The following is a 14,757-nucleotide window of genomic DNA, read 5'->3' on the forward strand; positions in this document are numbered from 1 at the left end:
TGACAACAATGACCCGGAAGAGCGCTCTCTCTCTCTCTCTCTAAATATATATACATATATATATATAATCAGCGTATCAAGCCAGTATCCTGGGCTGCCCAAAACACACGCAACACTGCATAGTAAAGTCCATTAGGCACTGGAATAAGAGTTAACTGAGCCAGGCTCCCTCCTGAAGTCATTCGGTACACTGTTGTGTGACCACAAAGAAGTCAAAATGATCACTATTTCCACAAATCATATAAGATGGGCAAATGTCAATATTTTATCTGGAAGTCATTTGGAAAAGAAACCAGCCATTGTGATATCCTACACAGAGAGGACTCAACCAGCCCAGACTTTCTGTTAAATACTTGTTGATTCAGAAAACTGAAGGACTTATCTTCAATTAGATCATTAAATATGTGTTGACATCTACTCAGTGACGTAGTCAAGGGAGACATGAGCATCTGCAGAGAGCTCTGTGAACTGCCTGTGGATTTGCCTCTCTGATAAACTAGGACAGTCAATAGTACAGCAATTTAGGCTTTCAAACAGGGCTCTGCAGAGATGAATGATGCCCCATGAACTACAGGAATATGAAACAAAATGGTAACACAAAGAACTGAACAATGCAACCAAAACCTACTGAAAACTAGAAATAATTTTGCGTTGGGACTAAATTCTGATTTGTGCAGCATGGTAAATAAACTCCCAGCCCTGCATCTCACAGCAGCATAGGGGTGGGATAAGAAGAATGCAGCTGTACACAAAAACATCTCAGAAAAATCTGACCTCAAGTTCACAGTAAAAATTCTCCTCAAACATTTACTTAGTTCCTGTGCGGAAGTAGCCTCATCTGCTTGCTACACATTCACAAGAGCAGTACAAAAAGTGTAAACCCTCAGTCTCTCTTTCCAAGAGCTCTGTTCTTCTTCTGAGGTTTGCTGAGTACAGCACATGAGCAACCTCAGCTACAACATCAAAGAGAAGTATTTTTTTCTACCCATTTAACCTTACAAATGGCAGATTTCCTGGAAAAATGTACAAGCACTAATACAAGATGCAAAATGCTTTCAGATCTAGCATATTTATATAGACAGAAGGAAATGTTACTAAACATATCTCTAACTGACCACCTCAGCCTTTATGCATTTCTCTGAGATTGTGATCAAAACAGACACTGATAACCACTTAAGACTCCAAGTTCAGACTGAAATTAGCTCTTTTAGTCTAATGGTTCATTGCAACATCTTTTTCCCCAGTATATCTCATTTCCTGGGCTGACAGCTGGACCCTGGTATAGACAATCTGCACTAATTCTTTAACACAAATTTAACACTTAACACCAAAGAATTGGCTTAAATCATCAACTGGAGCACTTCCACCACGGAAAAATCTCTGGGCAACATGAAGATGAATACTCTGCATTGCATCAGCCATGTAAAGTGGAGAGGGAAAGCAGAGACAAGTGAGAGTGTATGGCTGAAACACTCTGACTTCTTTCCATCTTTATACAATAGCCACTTGAGGGCCACTGCACCCAGATCAGCTGTGCCATTCTTGGTTAACCCAAGATGCAATGTTAGCATGAAGGCAGACACCAGAATATGAACGCAACTCCAGATGGTAAGAATGTGCAACAGCTGTAAGAGCTGTACTATGCATATAATCAGTCTTTAAACTCCATTTTTAAATCGTATCCTTCTCTGAAGCAAAGCATCCAGTATAATTTACTAACACATTAATGAGGATGGCATCAAGTATGTTTGAATAAAAAATACTTGTTTTCAGTCCAGCCTTCAAAACACACTGATAAACTCAAATAAACATGAAATGAAAAAGAACTGTTTCCACAGCCACTTACTTTTGCTGCTCCTATTTGCTCTTTGCGAAACTTCTCCAGCGGTGCTATTAGCACATCATTAGCATTCTGGATCTGCAAAGTTAAACATAAGACATATCTTTTTAAAACAGAGTACTCGCTGGAAGTGGAGTCACTCTAACTCTGCCAATGTGCAAGACTGAAAAAATCTTGTCTGTAACATTCTGGTAAGAACATATGGGCAAGTCAAACAGTTACGTCCTCTTTACGTAAAACATACAACACACATGTTCACTAGTCTACTATTGATCGCTTTCATGAAGCAATTTCTAAAGCAGTTGTAATGAATGATGTAGTAAGCTTCTCTGCAATACGTAGATGGGTTTTCTGGTATTTTACTTCCGTTCCTTCTGTCCTGCCTAGAACCAGAATAGAAAACAAAAGCTTTCAGACATGTTTTGGCAGAACAGAGAAGACAAACATAATAGTACTGACAGCACCGCCTAGAAAAGCTTGTGTATACAGAATCTGAATTTTTGACTGCTGAACCTTTTTGGCTATGTTGGACTATTTTGGCTAACAGGGGAAAAGTAAGGCAGAGAACTCTAAAATGAAAAGTGGACAATTTACAAAACACTCTAGATTCCTTCTACTTTTCCAGTTTTTAAACTAATCTAAGATGCCCTGCAGTTATTTCTACCACTTTAACCTAAACCAGGATTCCTAATGAATCACAGTTTTCCCCTCACAGCCTCTGTTTATTTAGTGTAAATCCAGTCCTGGGAACCCCTCTCCAAATACCATTCCCAGCAGCAACCACCCAAAATGGTCCCTAGTCATTTGGACTGGAAACACACATGCAGCAGAATACGAATGCCAGCCGTGCCATTCTGCCACTCACCGAAAAACCCCTAGCATTTCACCATGTGCCTCCTAGGGACAGGCAGAATAAACAACTACATGACTTCACTGCAGAAAACTCAGAAGAAACTGAAAACTGCGAACACATCAGAAATAAAGCACAATAAAACACACTACAATATTCTATTATACTATCTACAGGCAAAATGTTAGGTTTTCTGCATTAATAGCTTTTCTTTCTCCTCACCAGCCCAGTCTTTACCATACTCATCACATTCCACATTTGGGCTTTGGCAGGTTTGGAGGTCTGGGCAAAGCTAACATGTACCTAAGCCAAACGCGAATGAATACAGCTCTTGTGACTCTTCCATAACAATAATTGATAAAGCTACATTGTCAGTTGAGCACGAAAACCTCCCAAAAGGCTGTAATAATAAACATATAGAATAAACCCATTGAAACACAAGCACATTTTCTTTCCTCCCAAACCTACCATTACAATTCAAAAGACCACAGAACCACCACATCTCTCAGTAGGGCAAAGTTTCAGGAAAAACTGAGATTCTCACTGACATCCTAACATAAGAAAGTCCAAGACAGCAAAGGCAACACTTGGCATGCTCAGTGATGCAGTGATAAAAACGTGCTACATTTTAAAATAGAAACCAGGCACAGAGGATGAAGAGGAGTGCTTTCACTGCATTCAACTTCCTCTAATCAGTTCAATTGCAGCAGACTACAAAACTGTGTTACCCTCCAAGTGGACGTTTTCAAACTATGTCTCAAGACTCAATACTTTATACAAGGCAAAGTGCATGCTATTCACAAAAGATAATCTATATACAAGAATCACTAGGTAGTGCAGAACTGCTACATGACGTGCCCACAGTCAGGCAGAACTGCAGTGCATACACCTGGAAACAGCAGCTGGAAGTTTTGGCAGCATGAAGAGCCTGCATATGGCTTTTGGCATATACAGGAATCACAAAGGCTTGCTGGAGTCACTGGTACAGAACTGTGGATGCATCTTTTCTTTCCTTTTCATGTACAAAAGTTTTTCTCTGCTTTTTAGATTTTTACTGTTAAAATAAATACCACCAAAATCATACTGAAATTGTAAAAGATATTGAAAAATAAACATTTACACGTTTTAAATGCCTTTTGTCAGCCAGCTTTGACAATTTATGAGGTCACTTTCTGTTGGCATAACTGAAGAATCTCAGTATGTTCTGATGGCCTTTGAGACAACATGGTGAAACATCAGTGCTGAGAAGACATTTTTGACTAGCAATCTTTTCATAGAATCATAGAATAGTTTGGGTTGGAAAGGACCTTAAGATCATCAAGTTCCAACCCCCCTGCCATGGGCAGGGACACCTCGCACTAAACCATATCACCCAGGACTCCATCCAACCTGGCCTTGAACACTGCCAGGGATGTTTTAAGCTTTTAGAAGAAAAAAATTCAACATCAACTAACATAACCTTATTAGAAACCAAATTGTCGCTATGCTAGAAAGGGAAGACTAAAACTAAATCTGAGCATTTCCATTTTTAGGTTTCCTTAAATTTAAGTCAATGTTATTTTTTTGACTGAATTTTCCCAATTGGTTTTCTAGCCCTAAATTTGGGATAGTGAATGATATGCAGACTGTATATTCTTCATCTCCTTTCATATAGATAGATCCAGTGGATATAAATAGACACTTAACTAAAACATTGATGCAGATGCTTATTTGTTATTAAATACTAACAGTATAAACACAGAAATTTTAAGCTGTTTAAGCACTAAAAGCTTTGAGCTTCACGTGACAATCTATAATGCTAAATTGCAGTAAAAAGAACAGTTAATACCTTTGAGATTTATATTTTTATTTGTAGGGTTAAGAACTAGGTAGGTCACTGACAGAATTAAGTTAACAGGATTCCCAATTGCCAGAATAAGACAGCAACAATATCAAGTGAGGCACTTTTGCAGCAACAGAATTAGGAATTAAATCAAGCTTATCTGAATTACATCTGTTTTTGCTCTGTATCTCCTACAAGTACTTTTCACTGCAACACAGAATTATCACACTTGCATATGGGAAATAAAACTCACTTCCCCAAAATACTGAATGACTCACAAATATTGAATGCTGACAAATATTGATTTACTTCATGTTGGTATGAGACTTCTGAAAAATACCAATTAAATTAATTCAGAGAAGGCAACAAATCTCATAGCTAAAATATTCACAGTAATGCATTTCTGATGTAGAAATATATTGCTCCACTAGATATAAAGAAATAACTTAATCTGAAATACTTCTCTCAACTCCTGTCAGAAAAAAACCCACTTCTTTCAGTCTGCGGCCTGTATCAACAGATCCTAATCAATATAACTTTAAATATAACAGCAGACACCAAATACAGACTACAAGGCATTTATGTAACTTAGTCATGTATCAGGTTTACATGCTACAAAGAATATAAATATGCCATGATAAAACATTTGCCGTGTATTTAAGTCCTTAGTTTCTATTTTAAAAGTTAAAAAGTATAAATATCCCATAAAGTTAGTAATTTGAATTTCAGTGCCTGTAGCAAATATTTTTTACAGCTTTGTATGGAAAACATTACACAGAAATCACTTATAAAACAAAAAAAATTAATATATTCAAAGTATATCTTAATCTTAAACAAAAGATTACATCAAAAATATCCAAGCTTGTGCCAGTTTTCTAAAGAGATCATTACCAATGCTGGTTATTTCAAGCAGAGCTGAAATTCAGATGATGGCAAAGCAGGTTCAGATTAGAAAGTTATAACTACTGACTGGTAATAACAGAGGTTGGACACTTCCATGTACAATGCGTAAGGCAATAACCACTTCAGAAAAATCCTAGTGCTTTATCAAGTGGTCTTAATACACTTACACAAGTGGATGCCAATCAAGTCTGAGAGCAGCTACAGATGGCTGAATAAATTACTTTTCTCTAAGTTTTGTCAAGTGAATGCTATTTTCTATTTTTCTATATGATGCAGCTTGTGTTTAAAAGTAAAATACACATAAAACGTATGTTTAAAAATAAATTTATGCATAAAGAAACACATTCTTGAAAGCATGATGAGCCCCAGGTCTGTACCTGTACCATTTTGTGTGCTATTGGAATAGAGAAAAGCCTAGGCCCTCACTGAGGGGAATCAATCCAAGGATTACTCCCAGGACTGCACTTGGAAGTGGACAAAAAAAAAAAATAAAAAAGAAGGAAAATAAATAAATAAAATCAAAGAACAAACAGTCCCTGTCATGCTAAGAAGGTTGCTGAGAGCAGTATGAAAACAAGCAAACCTTGCAAAGAGTACTGTGACTGTTTTTGTGATCGCTAACCAGACGCGACCTTGTGTCAAGAAGCTGGGTGGGGAGAACATCAAATACCAGGAGGCCCTCTTAGGCTTGTTCTCCCATTTGGTAGTTTCCTTTGTTCCTTCCAAGCAAGAAAACATTACAGTTTGCAATCACTCCATTTTGTGAGCTCAGTGGCAGGAATGAGCGAGTACACCTCATTTTAGAAATATCTGACTGCACCTTCTTTTTTTTTTTTTTTTCTATTTTTAAACTATCCACTAGCATATTAAGCATGGCATGTAATTAAAAAGAATTAAAGTATTTTCATTACATTAGTACATGAATCATTAATCAAGTGTTCATATAAACCATATTTCATTCAGTTCACACCCAACAGTCTTGAAGTTCAGGCATATGCTTTCCTAGATGTTTCCGTGTGCTCCTAAATGAGATGAAGATGAGTTCACCTATCTCAGATGAGGGTACAAGGAGTACAAACCAAATAACATCCCAACCACTCTCAAGCATCTTGCCTTTTCTGTAGTATCTCCATCTCCATGGCAAGCTACAACACTTATGGTACCTCAGCACTCAAAGATCCCAAGGTCCAGTACAGCTATTCATAAATATAGTAACTTGATCCTCGTGGAAAGAAAGGAGGCACCAATACCCTCTGTGTCTGCAATAACTGTGAAGCAGAAGCTCCCAGAAGACAACTCTTGTGAATGACCCTGAAATCCTGGACCTTTGAGAGCACTCCGTACTAATACTGGTCAACTTTCTTTGGGGCCAAGTAACAACAGAAAAATGCAAGCTCTAAGGAGTGGCATTAACAGAGTAGAGAAAGGAACAAAGTATTTCTGAGTTTAAGTAACAGCTCCCCCCCAAAACCTTTGAACTTTGTGTCCCCTGTTGAATCAGGCCATGCCCAGCCAACAGCAAGATCTGGAAGAGGACATTACCATCTCGGTGACAACACTAGTACAAATAGTCTCAGGAGCATACCAGGCAATTAACTCAGTCACTTAACATTAGATATTCACAATCTCTGCACTTGATACAGACACATAAGCTTCCCTTCCCAATAAATAGGGAGAAATAAGCACAAGATTCCCATGATCCATTTGAACACGTTTCAGACAAGATGCAACACATCATGAAATTGCCACCTTCTCTGCAATCAAGATCAGGTTTGTTTCCATGAAGATAATTCTGAGTAGATGTATAAAGCCTAAATATAACATTGCTTAGATGTTTCCAATAGAAAGTAAATGAATGTCTGAGCCACAGGGCTTGAAGTCTGCTCTTACTCAGGGGTATACCAAACCTATTTAAAGTTATATGGAATAACCCAAAGAAATCTGGGACTGGGCAGTAGACTTGCTTCTCTTTCAGCAGAAAGAAGCGAGACTGGATAAACATTAAGGATAGTACAAGACTCACTGAAAGTTACTCTCAAGTTAACTTCACAGTCCTAAGCTACCCAGTCTCACAAAGGTATATGACACTCCTAACATGTAACCAAACAGCAGAACTACAAATGCAATCATACTCCCAAAATGATGAATAAATTCCTAGAATACTACAACCAATGAAATAGTGGAACAACTTACTTGCTTCAGAATTTACAAGAACAAAAAAAACCAGTCAAATACACTTTTAATTCTAAAGTGGGGTTAAACAGGGAATAAAGAAGTTAAATTTTATTACATTAGGTAATACAGAATATCTGTTATCCTTTGAAAAAAAAAAAAGAAAATATTTTATACTTCTTTATTTAAAATCATAGAATAGTTAGGGTTGGAAAGGACCTTAAGATCATCAAGTTCCAAGCCCTCTGCCATGGGCAGGGACACCTCACACTAAACCATCTCACCCAAGGCTCCATCCAACCTGGCCTTTAACACCGCCAGGGATGGAGCATTCACAACCTCCCTGGGCAACCCATTCCAGTGCCTCACCACCCTTACAGGAAAGAACTTCTTCCTTAAAATCCAATCTAAACTTCCTCTGTTTAAATTTTAACCCGTTACCCCTTGTCCTGTCACTACAGTCTCTAATGAATAGTCCCTCCCCAGCATCCCTATAGGACCCCTTCAGATACTGGAAGGCTGCTATGAGGTCTCCACGCAGCCTTCTCTTCCCCAGGCTGAACAGCCCCAGCTTTCTCAGCCTGTCTTCAAATGGGAGGTGCTCCAGTCCCCTGATCATCCTCGTGGCCCTTCTCTGGACTTGTTCCAACAGTTCCATGTCCTTTTTATGTTGAGGACACCAGAACTGCACCCAATACTCCAGGTGAGTTCTCACAAGAGCAGAGTAGAGGGGCAGGATCACCTCCTTTGACCTGCTGGTCATGCTCCTTTTGATGCAGCCCAGGATACGATTGGCTTTCTGGGCTGTGAGCACACAATGCTGGCTCATGTTCATTTTCTGATCAACCAACACCACCAAGTCCTTCTCCATAGGGCTGCTCTGAATCTCCACTCTAATTAATCTTTTCTCTAATTTCCTTTTATTTAATTAATTTCTAGCATAGTTATTACAATTATCACCAACTAATATATGTGTGAGTGCTGAAATAGGTACATCAAAACAGCTCATCTGCTATTTTGCATGTTAAAATAGAAATCTGCCATTATACATCACTTCTCTTTATGATGGGTCTTCATTCAGTCTCAGAAATAGCATTCTGCTCTCCATCACAGAGTCCTGTGACAGCATGCTACCTCTACTACTCATACTTTCAGTCATTAATGGGTATTAAGGTGGCAGATTCATCAGCTGACTCTGGAACATGGCAGTGAACTGGAGTCTGACAGAGACAGGACTCATCCAGGGAGTTCACTGAAGCAGAGTATGGAAAACAAAAGAAAAAACAGATGTTTAGAAATCAGTAGCTCTCATCATCTGATACTTGTCACTTAACGCTGCTTCAGAAACAGGTGAACATCATTATGTTATCTAATGGCAAGGTCTTGAAGTACAGGACAAATATTTAACAGAGCTATACAGGAAGTAAGAGGTCCTACATAGGACTTCAAGCATCTCACAATCATTTTTGTTAATGGGTTGCTCTTCTCTTCATGAGCCGCATGGCAAGACTGGACTCTGATCTGAGATATTGTTCAGTGAATCACAAGACACATAGGAAAGGTAGAAAAGGCACTCATATGAGCATACTTGCATCACGAATTTACAGCAGCAAGTTTCACCTGCATTTGAACAGTTTGTGTTTTGCATTAGGAGGCAGATTATTTCTGGCTGAAATCATCATCACAGGCAAAGGAGAATAAAGTTAGCCACAAAATTTCCATATAGTAAAAGTTTTTAAAGATGGAAAAATGGCATTTGGCATATCTAGATAACATCTATTATCTACACGTTCATTTAATACTTTTTTAATGCTATTTCTGTTTAACTATCTTGTTCACTCAATGCATTCATTGCCTTTGATGTCTCTGGAGGGAAAAGCTAAATATCCATTCCATCTGTTTCAAATTCCACATTTGAGAATTTGCAGGAAGCTTAAAATGTCTTTGTTGCCTTATAAATATTTAAAGAGAAAATATCATTATATTTAAATTCCCAGAATTATTGTTATTTTATAGTAGTTAAGTTTTAATGTTTGTATGCTAATCTGTTTTGGTCATAAACACAAGATCCTTGGGCACTGTCAGATCACTAACGCTTCAAGCGCAACTTTAAACAGCACCAAGAAGCAGCTACCCAATTCACACTGTTTGTATGTGGAACAGAAACTGTACTTATTATAATCACCTCCTACTAAATGGTCTGGTTTGACAAACTAAATTTACTGTAAAAGACATTTTAATAGCTGATGCTCAAACTGTGCTGCTGAGTGGAGAAAATGCAGCAGATGCACATGATCTATCACTCTTACTAGCAATAAAGTCAGAGGCTACAAACCTGCCACATACCCAGTGAAAAAAAATGCTTTTGATAACATGCAGTGGCAATGAGATATCTAATACATTTTATGGAGAGCCTTAAAAATTATTTACACCATATAATACAATCCATCTGCGTATAGAGAGTAGATTTGTTCTCAGAGGAACACTGCACGCCTTTCAAGCATTGTGAACTGCTGAAGTGAAATTGCTACAAACACCTGTACATTAATTCTGCTGTACATCTTCCAGGTTCACAGAACAAAGCCTTAAGAAAACGGATTACTGAAAAAAGTCATGTTCCATAATGTCTAAATGTATGTATGTATGTATGTATGAAGTCAGATAGTCTCTTATTTTCTCATAATTCTTTATTTTTCTGCAGATCTCAAAAGACTGTTAGATTTTTCTTTTTAGAGAGTTAATGACGAGACAGGTTAAAATACCTCAAATATCTGACCCAAGAAAGGTCAAACAGTATCTTTTCCAGCTACCATATTCAATAGCATCTCATGAACCCAGATTACAACAGGAAAGCCATGTGATGTTCACCTTTAAAAGTGTCTTAAAGTTTTTACTACAGACTTTTAAAATATACTCACTCTTTCATAAAATTATTATACCAAAAATGTACACTTAAAACATCTTTTAAGAGACTACATGAAAAACTATAGCTATTATCATCTATAAATAATACTGATAAAATTGAAAATAGACTTCAAGAAAGGCAACACAATGCACTTTACAAGATGAGGAAATGGAGGAATGAAAAACAGCAGCTGATAAGGATTCTAAGAAACAAAAATAAGATTTTCTAGTAATATTTAATAGTCTCAAGAAAACGCTAGAGGTTGGCATCAAGACAACGAAATTAAGCTGAATTATTAAGGGCCATGGCTAGTTTTATGACCATAAACACACACTAGTTATGCGTGTTAAACTCAAGGAAATCAGATCGTAGACTAGAAAGTGTTTGCAGAGTGAACACTTCTCTCTCCTCTCCCACTGACAGCATACAAACAGGCAAAGGAGTCCCGTATTTGTTACAATGTTAAGATACTCCCCAAAAGAAACATCTGTGTACACAAGGGGTCTAAACAGATTTAGATAGGTTTTGCTTTATAATGCAGTTGAAGTGGTGGGGGAAAATTAAAAATTAATATTATTCTTAAATGACAAATTTTAAAATTTAACTTCTTCCCTACAACTTCATTTATTTTTGCCTGAAAAAATAACAATTAAAAAAAATTGCACACATCTTCTCATGTGTCAAGTCTCTGTTCCAAATGTCAAACTATTACAGTTACGGAATGAAGATGTAAACACTAGCATGTCGTTAATTAGGCTTCAGGGGGCAATTAGGATGCAACAAATGGTAGCAAGGGAATTGTCCAGACATAGGTTTTAACAATGCTGTTGCTGCCCTCCCACAGTAACTTCTAACAAAGTTGACTTCATTCCTCTCACAGTGTGCCTTGCCAGGAAATGGATTTGAATAAAGGGCCCTCATTAGCAATAAAAGTTTGGAGGGTGGAAGTGCTGCTTGAACTTTGCATTGCTGGAGTACAGGCAAGGAAAAGCACTTTGTTGAATTACTAACAGTGTCTGTGCAAGCCAACCCCAGCCTGCCAGTCCTACCACTGGTGTCAGCTGCTGCTCCTGGGCTCTTAGCAACAGAGGAGTAAACTTGTAGGACCCATGCACTGACACACAAGTTTTGGGTATCAGCCTTCTGTACCAATTGTCGAGTTCACAGTGGCTATTCAGACCTTCCCAGCTCCTAGCCAGGCTCTGTAAGGTGCTCTGGGAAATGCTATGCAAAGGCAGACAGAATCATGCAACAACTATTAATGCTCAAACCTTTTCTACCTGCTTCCCATTAGCTTCTGAGAAAAAATTATCATGTTGATGATTCTTGAGTGTAGTGGTTATGGGCAAGAAAGCATCTATGAATTATTCAGGGTTGTTCAGAAGTCTCACTGCTTGTAATCAAGTGCCATAAAATATTTATGTGACACCATACAATATTTATGTTTTACAACTGACAGCACCATTGATCCAATCCAAAATCGAAGAATGTTATCTACTTCAAGCAACTTATGGATCAACAGGGTTGTAAACTAAGTTTCTGTAACACTACTTTTATTAAGCCATCTTTAACTTACATTCTCAGGACACAGCTATGCATCTACAACAGGGTGCCTAGATCCACTATAGGAAATTTTCATTACAGCGCAGTTCTAAGAACTGAGTTTTAAACAGGACAAGCTCCAAACCTGTCTTCATGAGTCAGTAATTTTTAACAGCTGGAGGGTTCACACGGACCACCCTTCTTGTAACTAACATAGCTACTACTGTGTTCTGAAGGAGAAAGGCAGAACTCAAGATACCTAACATTCAAAAATAATACTGAACCTAGGACGTGTGAACTCATTATAAAAATACCAAACGTGCCTGGGGAGTGCCTACACAGGTACTTTTGATCACTCCTTCAGCTCAGCTACAGAGAGTTAAGAACCTGAAGGGCAAGGTATATAAATCTGTTTCTGATTGATGGGGAGGATGGACTCCAATATTGTTACATTTCATTCACAGAGGAAGAGACCACTTGAAACCAGTTCTTGGCCTATAGGAAAGTAAAATATATTTATAGTCAGGCTCTAAGATGTGTTGATCCACTAGAAACCTCACACAAAAGCATGTTTAAGAAAATAACTGGGGGGCATTACACACAGTGATCACTGCAAAGTAAAATTGTAATGCAGAATGCACTGTACATTAAGGTCTTCCCCTCAATATTTTTCATTTATGTGAAAAATATTCACACGTTAACCCTTTAGGAGTTTTAAAGAGATTAACAGAAGCTAATAGGAAATAAAAAGGAAAGGGGAAAAACTCAACTGACTTACCCCTTGTCATTGATTGTAAAAGCCCACTAGAGGACAATATACTGGGGTAAGTCTGCTGCACACATGGGGCTCCATATTTGTATGTCCTGCGCTTTCATTTATCTCTTCTCAGGATAAGCTAGCATTTTCTCTCACCTAAAAGTCCTTCCACACAACAAAGACCATGCATGCCACTTACTCCTTCACTGCATAAGGCCACACTTCAAAGAAGTTATGATTTCTCTGTGTTCCATATTCCTGTTTTCCCTTCAGTGGGCAAGAGCTCAGGGCATTTTTTGTCTCTACTGTCACAATACGAGCTGGAAAATCATACTGTATTTCCCCTCTGCCCTCTCTCTCTCCCTCGTAAGTCTCTCCTGTCTTTTAATCTTGCTACTTATTTGTGGCAACAGAATTATTTTCTACATAGATGGGACCATTTTATAGAGTGTTAAAGAATGCCTTTAGCTTTTAGTAATATATGAAAAAATCATAAAGATGACTGAAGCTTGTTTCATAACTAGAGGAGATTCACCTTTTTCTTTCTACTGTTTTTTGTTTGCTTTTTCACCAATTTCTGTCAAGAAATTTTGTTGTTCGGAAGTAACTACCCTGTATCCAGAGGAGAGTGATAGAAGACAACCTGGACACAGCAGGACTTTGGACACTGTGAACTAGAGAAATCTTTAGACAAATCCTTTGCTGCCTGGATTCCACCTATACTATGTGGACACTATTTATATCACCTGAGGGAAAAATAACTACCTGGTGTTAAAAACAAACAACCTCTAGAAAAACAAGGAAAAAAACCCCACAACAAACAAACCCCACAACAGTTTGGTTTTTTTGTTTTTAATTTTTCCCTTAGCAAACCCCTGAAAACATTTAGAAGGCAGACATAAAACAGCTATGGATATGGTCACGGTGGGCAGCTAATCATCTGGTAGGAGATGCCACTTTTTTTTATAGCTTATTCCATGGATTGTAACGCAGTGAAAACAATAAAGATAAAATAATCACAAGCACAATGAAGGAAAAATAGTTCAGTTGTGTGCTTGCAAGTTTGGTATTTATCTTTTTATCACTACCATCAGTACAAACAGCATATGTCTTCTGACTAGCCTGAGAGTTCAAATCATAATGAAAGCAAAGGGGAACTTAAAAATGTCATTTCAGATAGCCAGGAGAAGAAAACTTTTCTGTTTTTTCCTCCCTTTATGGCTTTCCTAACAAACAAAAATAAATCCTCAGCTTGAATGTTTACATTACATATTATCAAGGGGGAAATGACTACATAAACACAGGAAACAGCATAATTGGAGCAAAGAACTAATTAAGAAAAAATAGATCAGAATCCAAGTGTACCTATGATTCACAGTATCTTTAATGGTAAGAAAGAAAAGTATTTTTTCCCCATGAAGAAAAAGGAAATACAACAAAACCAAAGCTTCTTGTACTGCTGGGAATCTTCAAGAAGTGAAGGAATCTGAAAGTTTGTGTGGCTTTATACTCTTTTCAGAAAGAAACACATAATCAGGTAATTTCTGTAACTGTTAAAGAGGTATCTTAGCAAATAAGCAACAAAGTTTACTTTGCAAAGTCCTCATCTTAAAGTCACTATCTTAAACCTTCCCAGACACTTTCACTCTGGCTGTTAGACTTACTTAAGAGTCACCCCAAATCAGTTCCGTATGTTTATTACTTTGTCTCTTTGCCTTTCCAAATCCCGATCTGTGAATTTTGCAGCCAGGCCTGTTTCCTTCCTTGCACAAATGTCAACAAAACCTCTCCAGAGCGGAGTGACTGCCTCTTTGTGAGGTCCATTACGATGTAAAGGGAAAGTTGGAAATCAATAGAAGACTAAATAAACACTTAAATAATCTAAGTAAGAACTTTCTGACTTACTGTGAAAAGTAAAACAAATATTTTTTCATTAGCACACACTATCCCTCAAGGGATGCTGAGC

At 37.8% G+C, this 14,757-nt stretch overlaps 1 protein-coding gene across 2 annotated transcripts in view; it reads right to left on the minus strand.

Annotated features, from left to right (window-relative positions):
- The window catches only part of ARHGAP42 (Rho GTPase activating protein 42), a 154,869-nt gene that overhangs the window by 69,689 nt on the left and 70,423 nt on the right, over positions 1 to 14,757 (minus strand). For both annotated transcript variants that reach the window (XM_057399797.1, XM_057399796.1), the window contains exon 4: positions 1,847 to 1,918. In XM_057399797.1, the coding sequence (XP_057255780.1) occupies positions 1,847 to 1,918 (72 nt within the window). The remainder of the gene's footprint in view (positions 1 to 1,846; positions 1,919 to 14,757) is intronic.

This window comes from Pezoporus wallicus, unplaced genomic scaffold (genome assembly GCF_028554395.1).
Source record: "Pezoporus wallicus isolate ANWC-B61680 ecotype Strahan unplaced genomic scaffold, APGP_CSIRO_Pwel_v1 scaffold_6446, whole genome shotgun sequence".
Classification (NCBI taxonomy): domain Eukaryota; kingdom Metazoa; phylum Chordata; class Aves; order Psittaciformes; family Psittacidae; genus Pezoporus; species Pezoporus wallicus.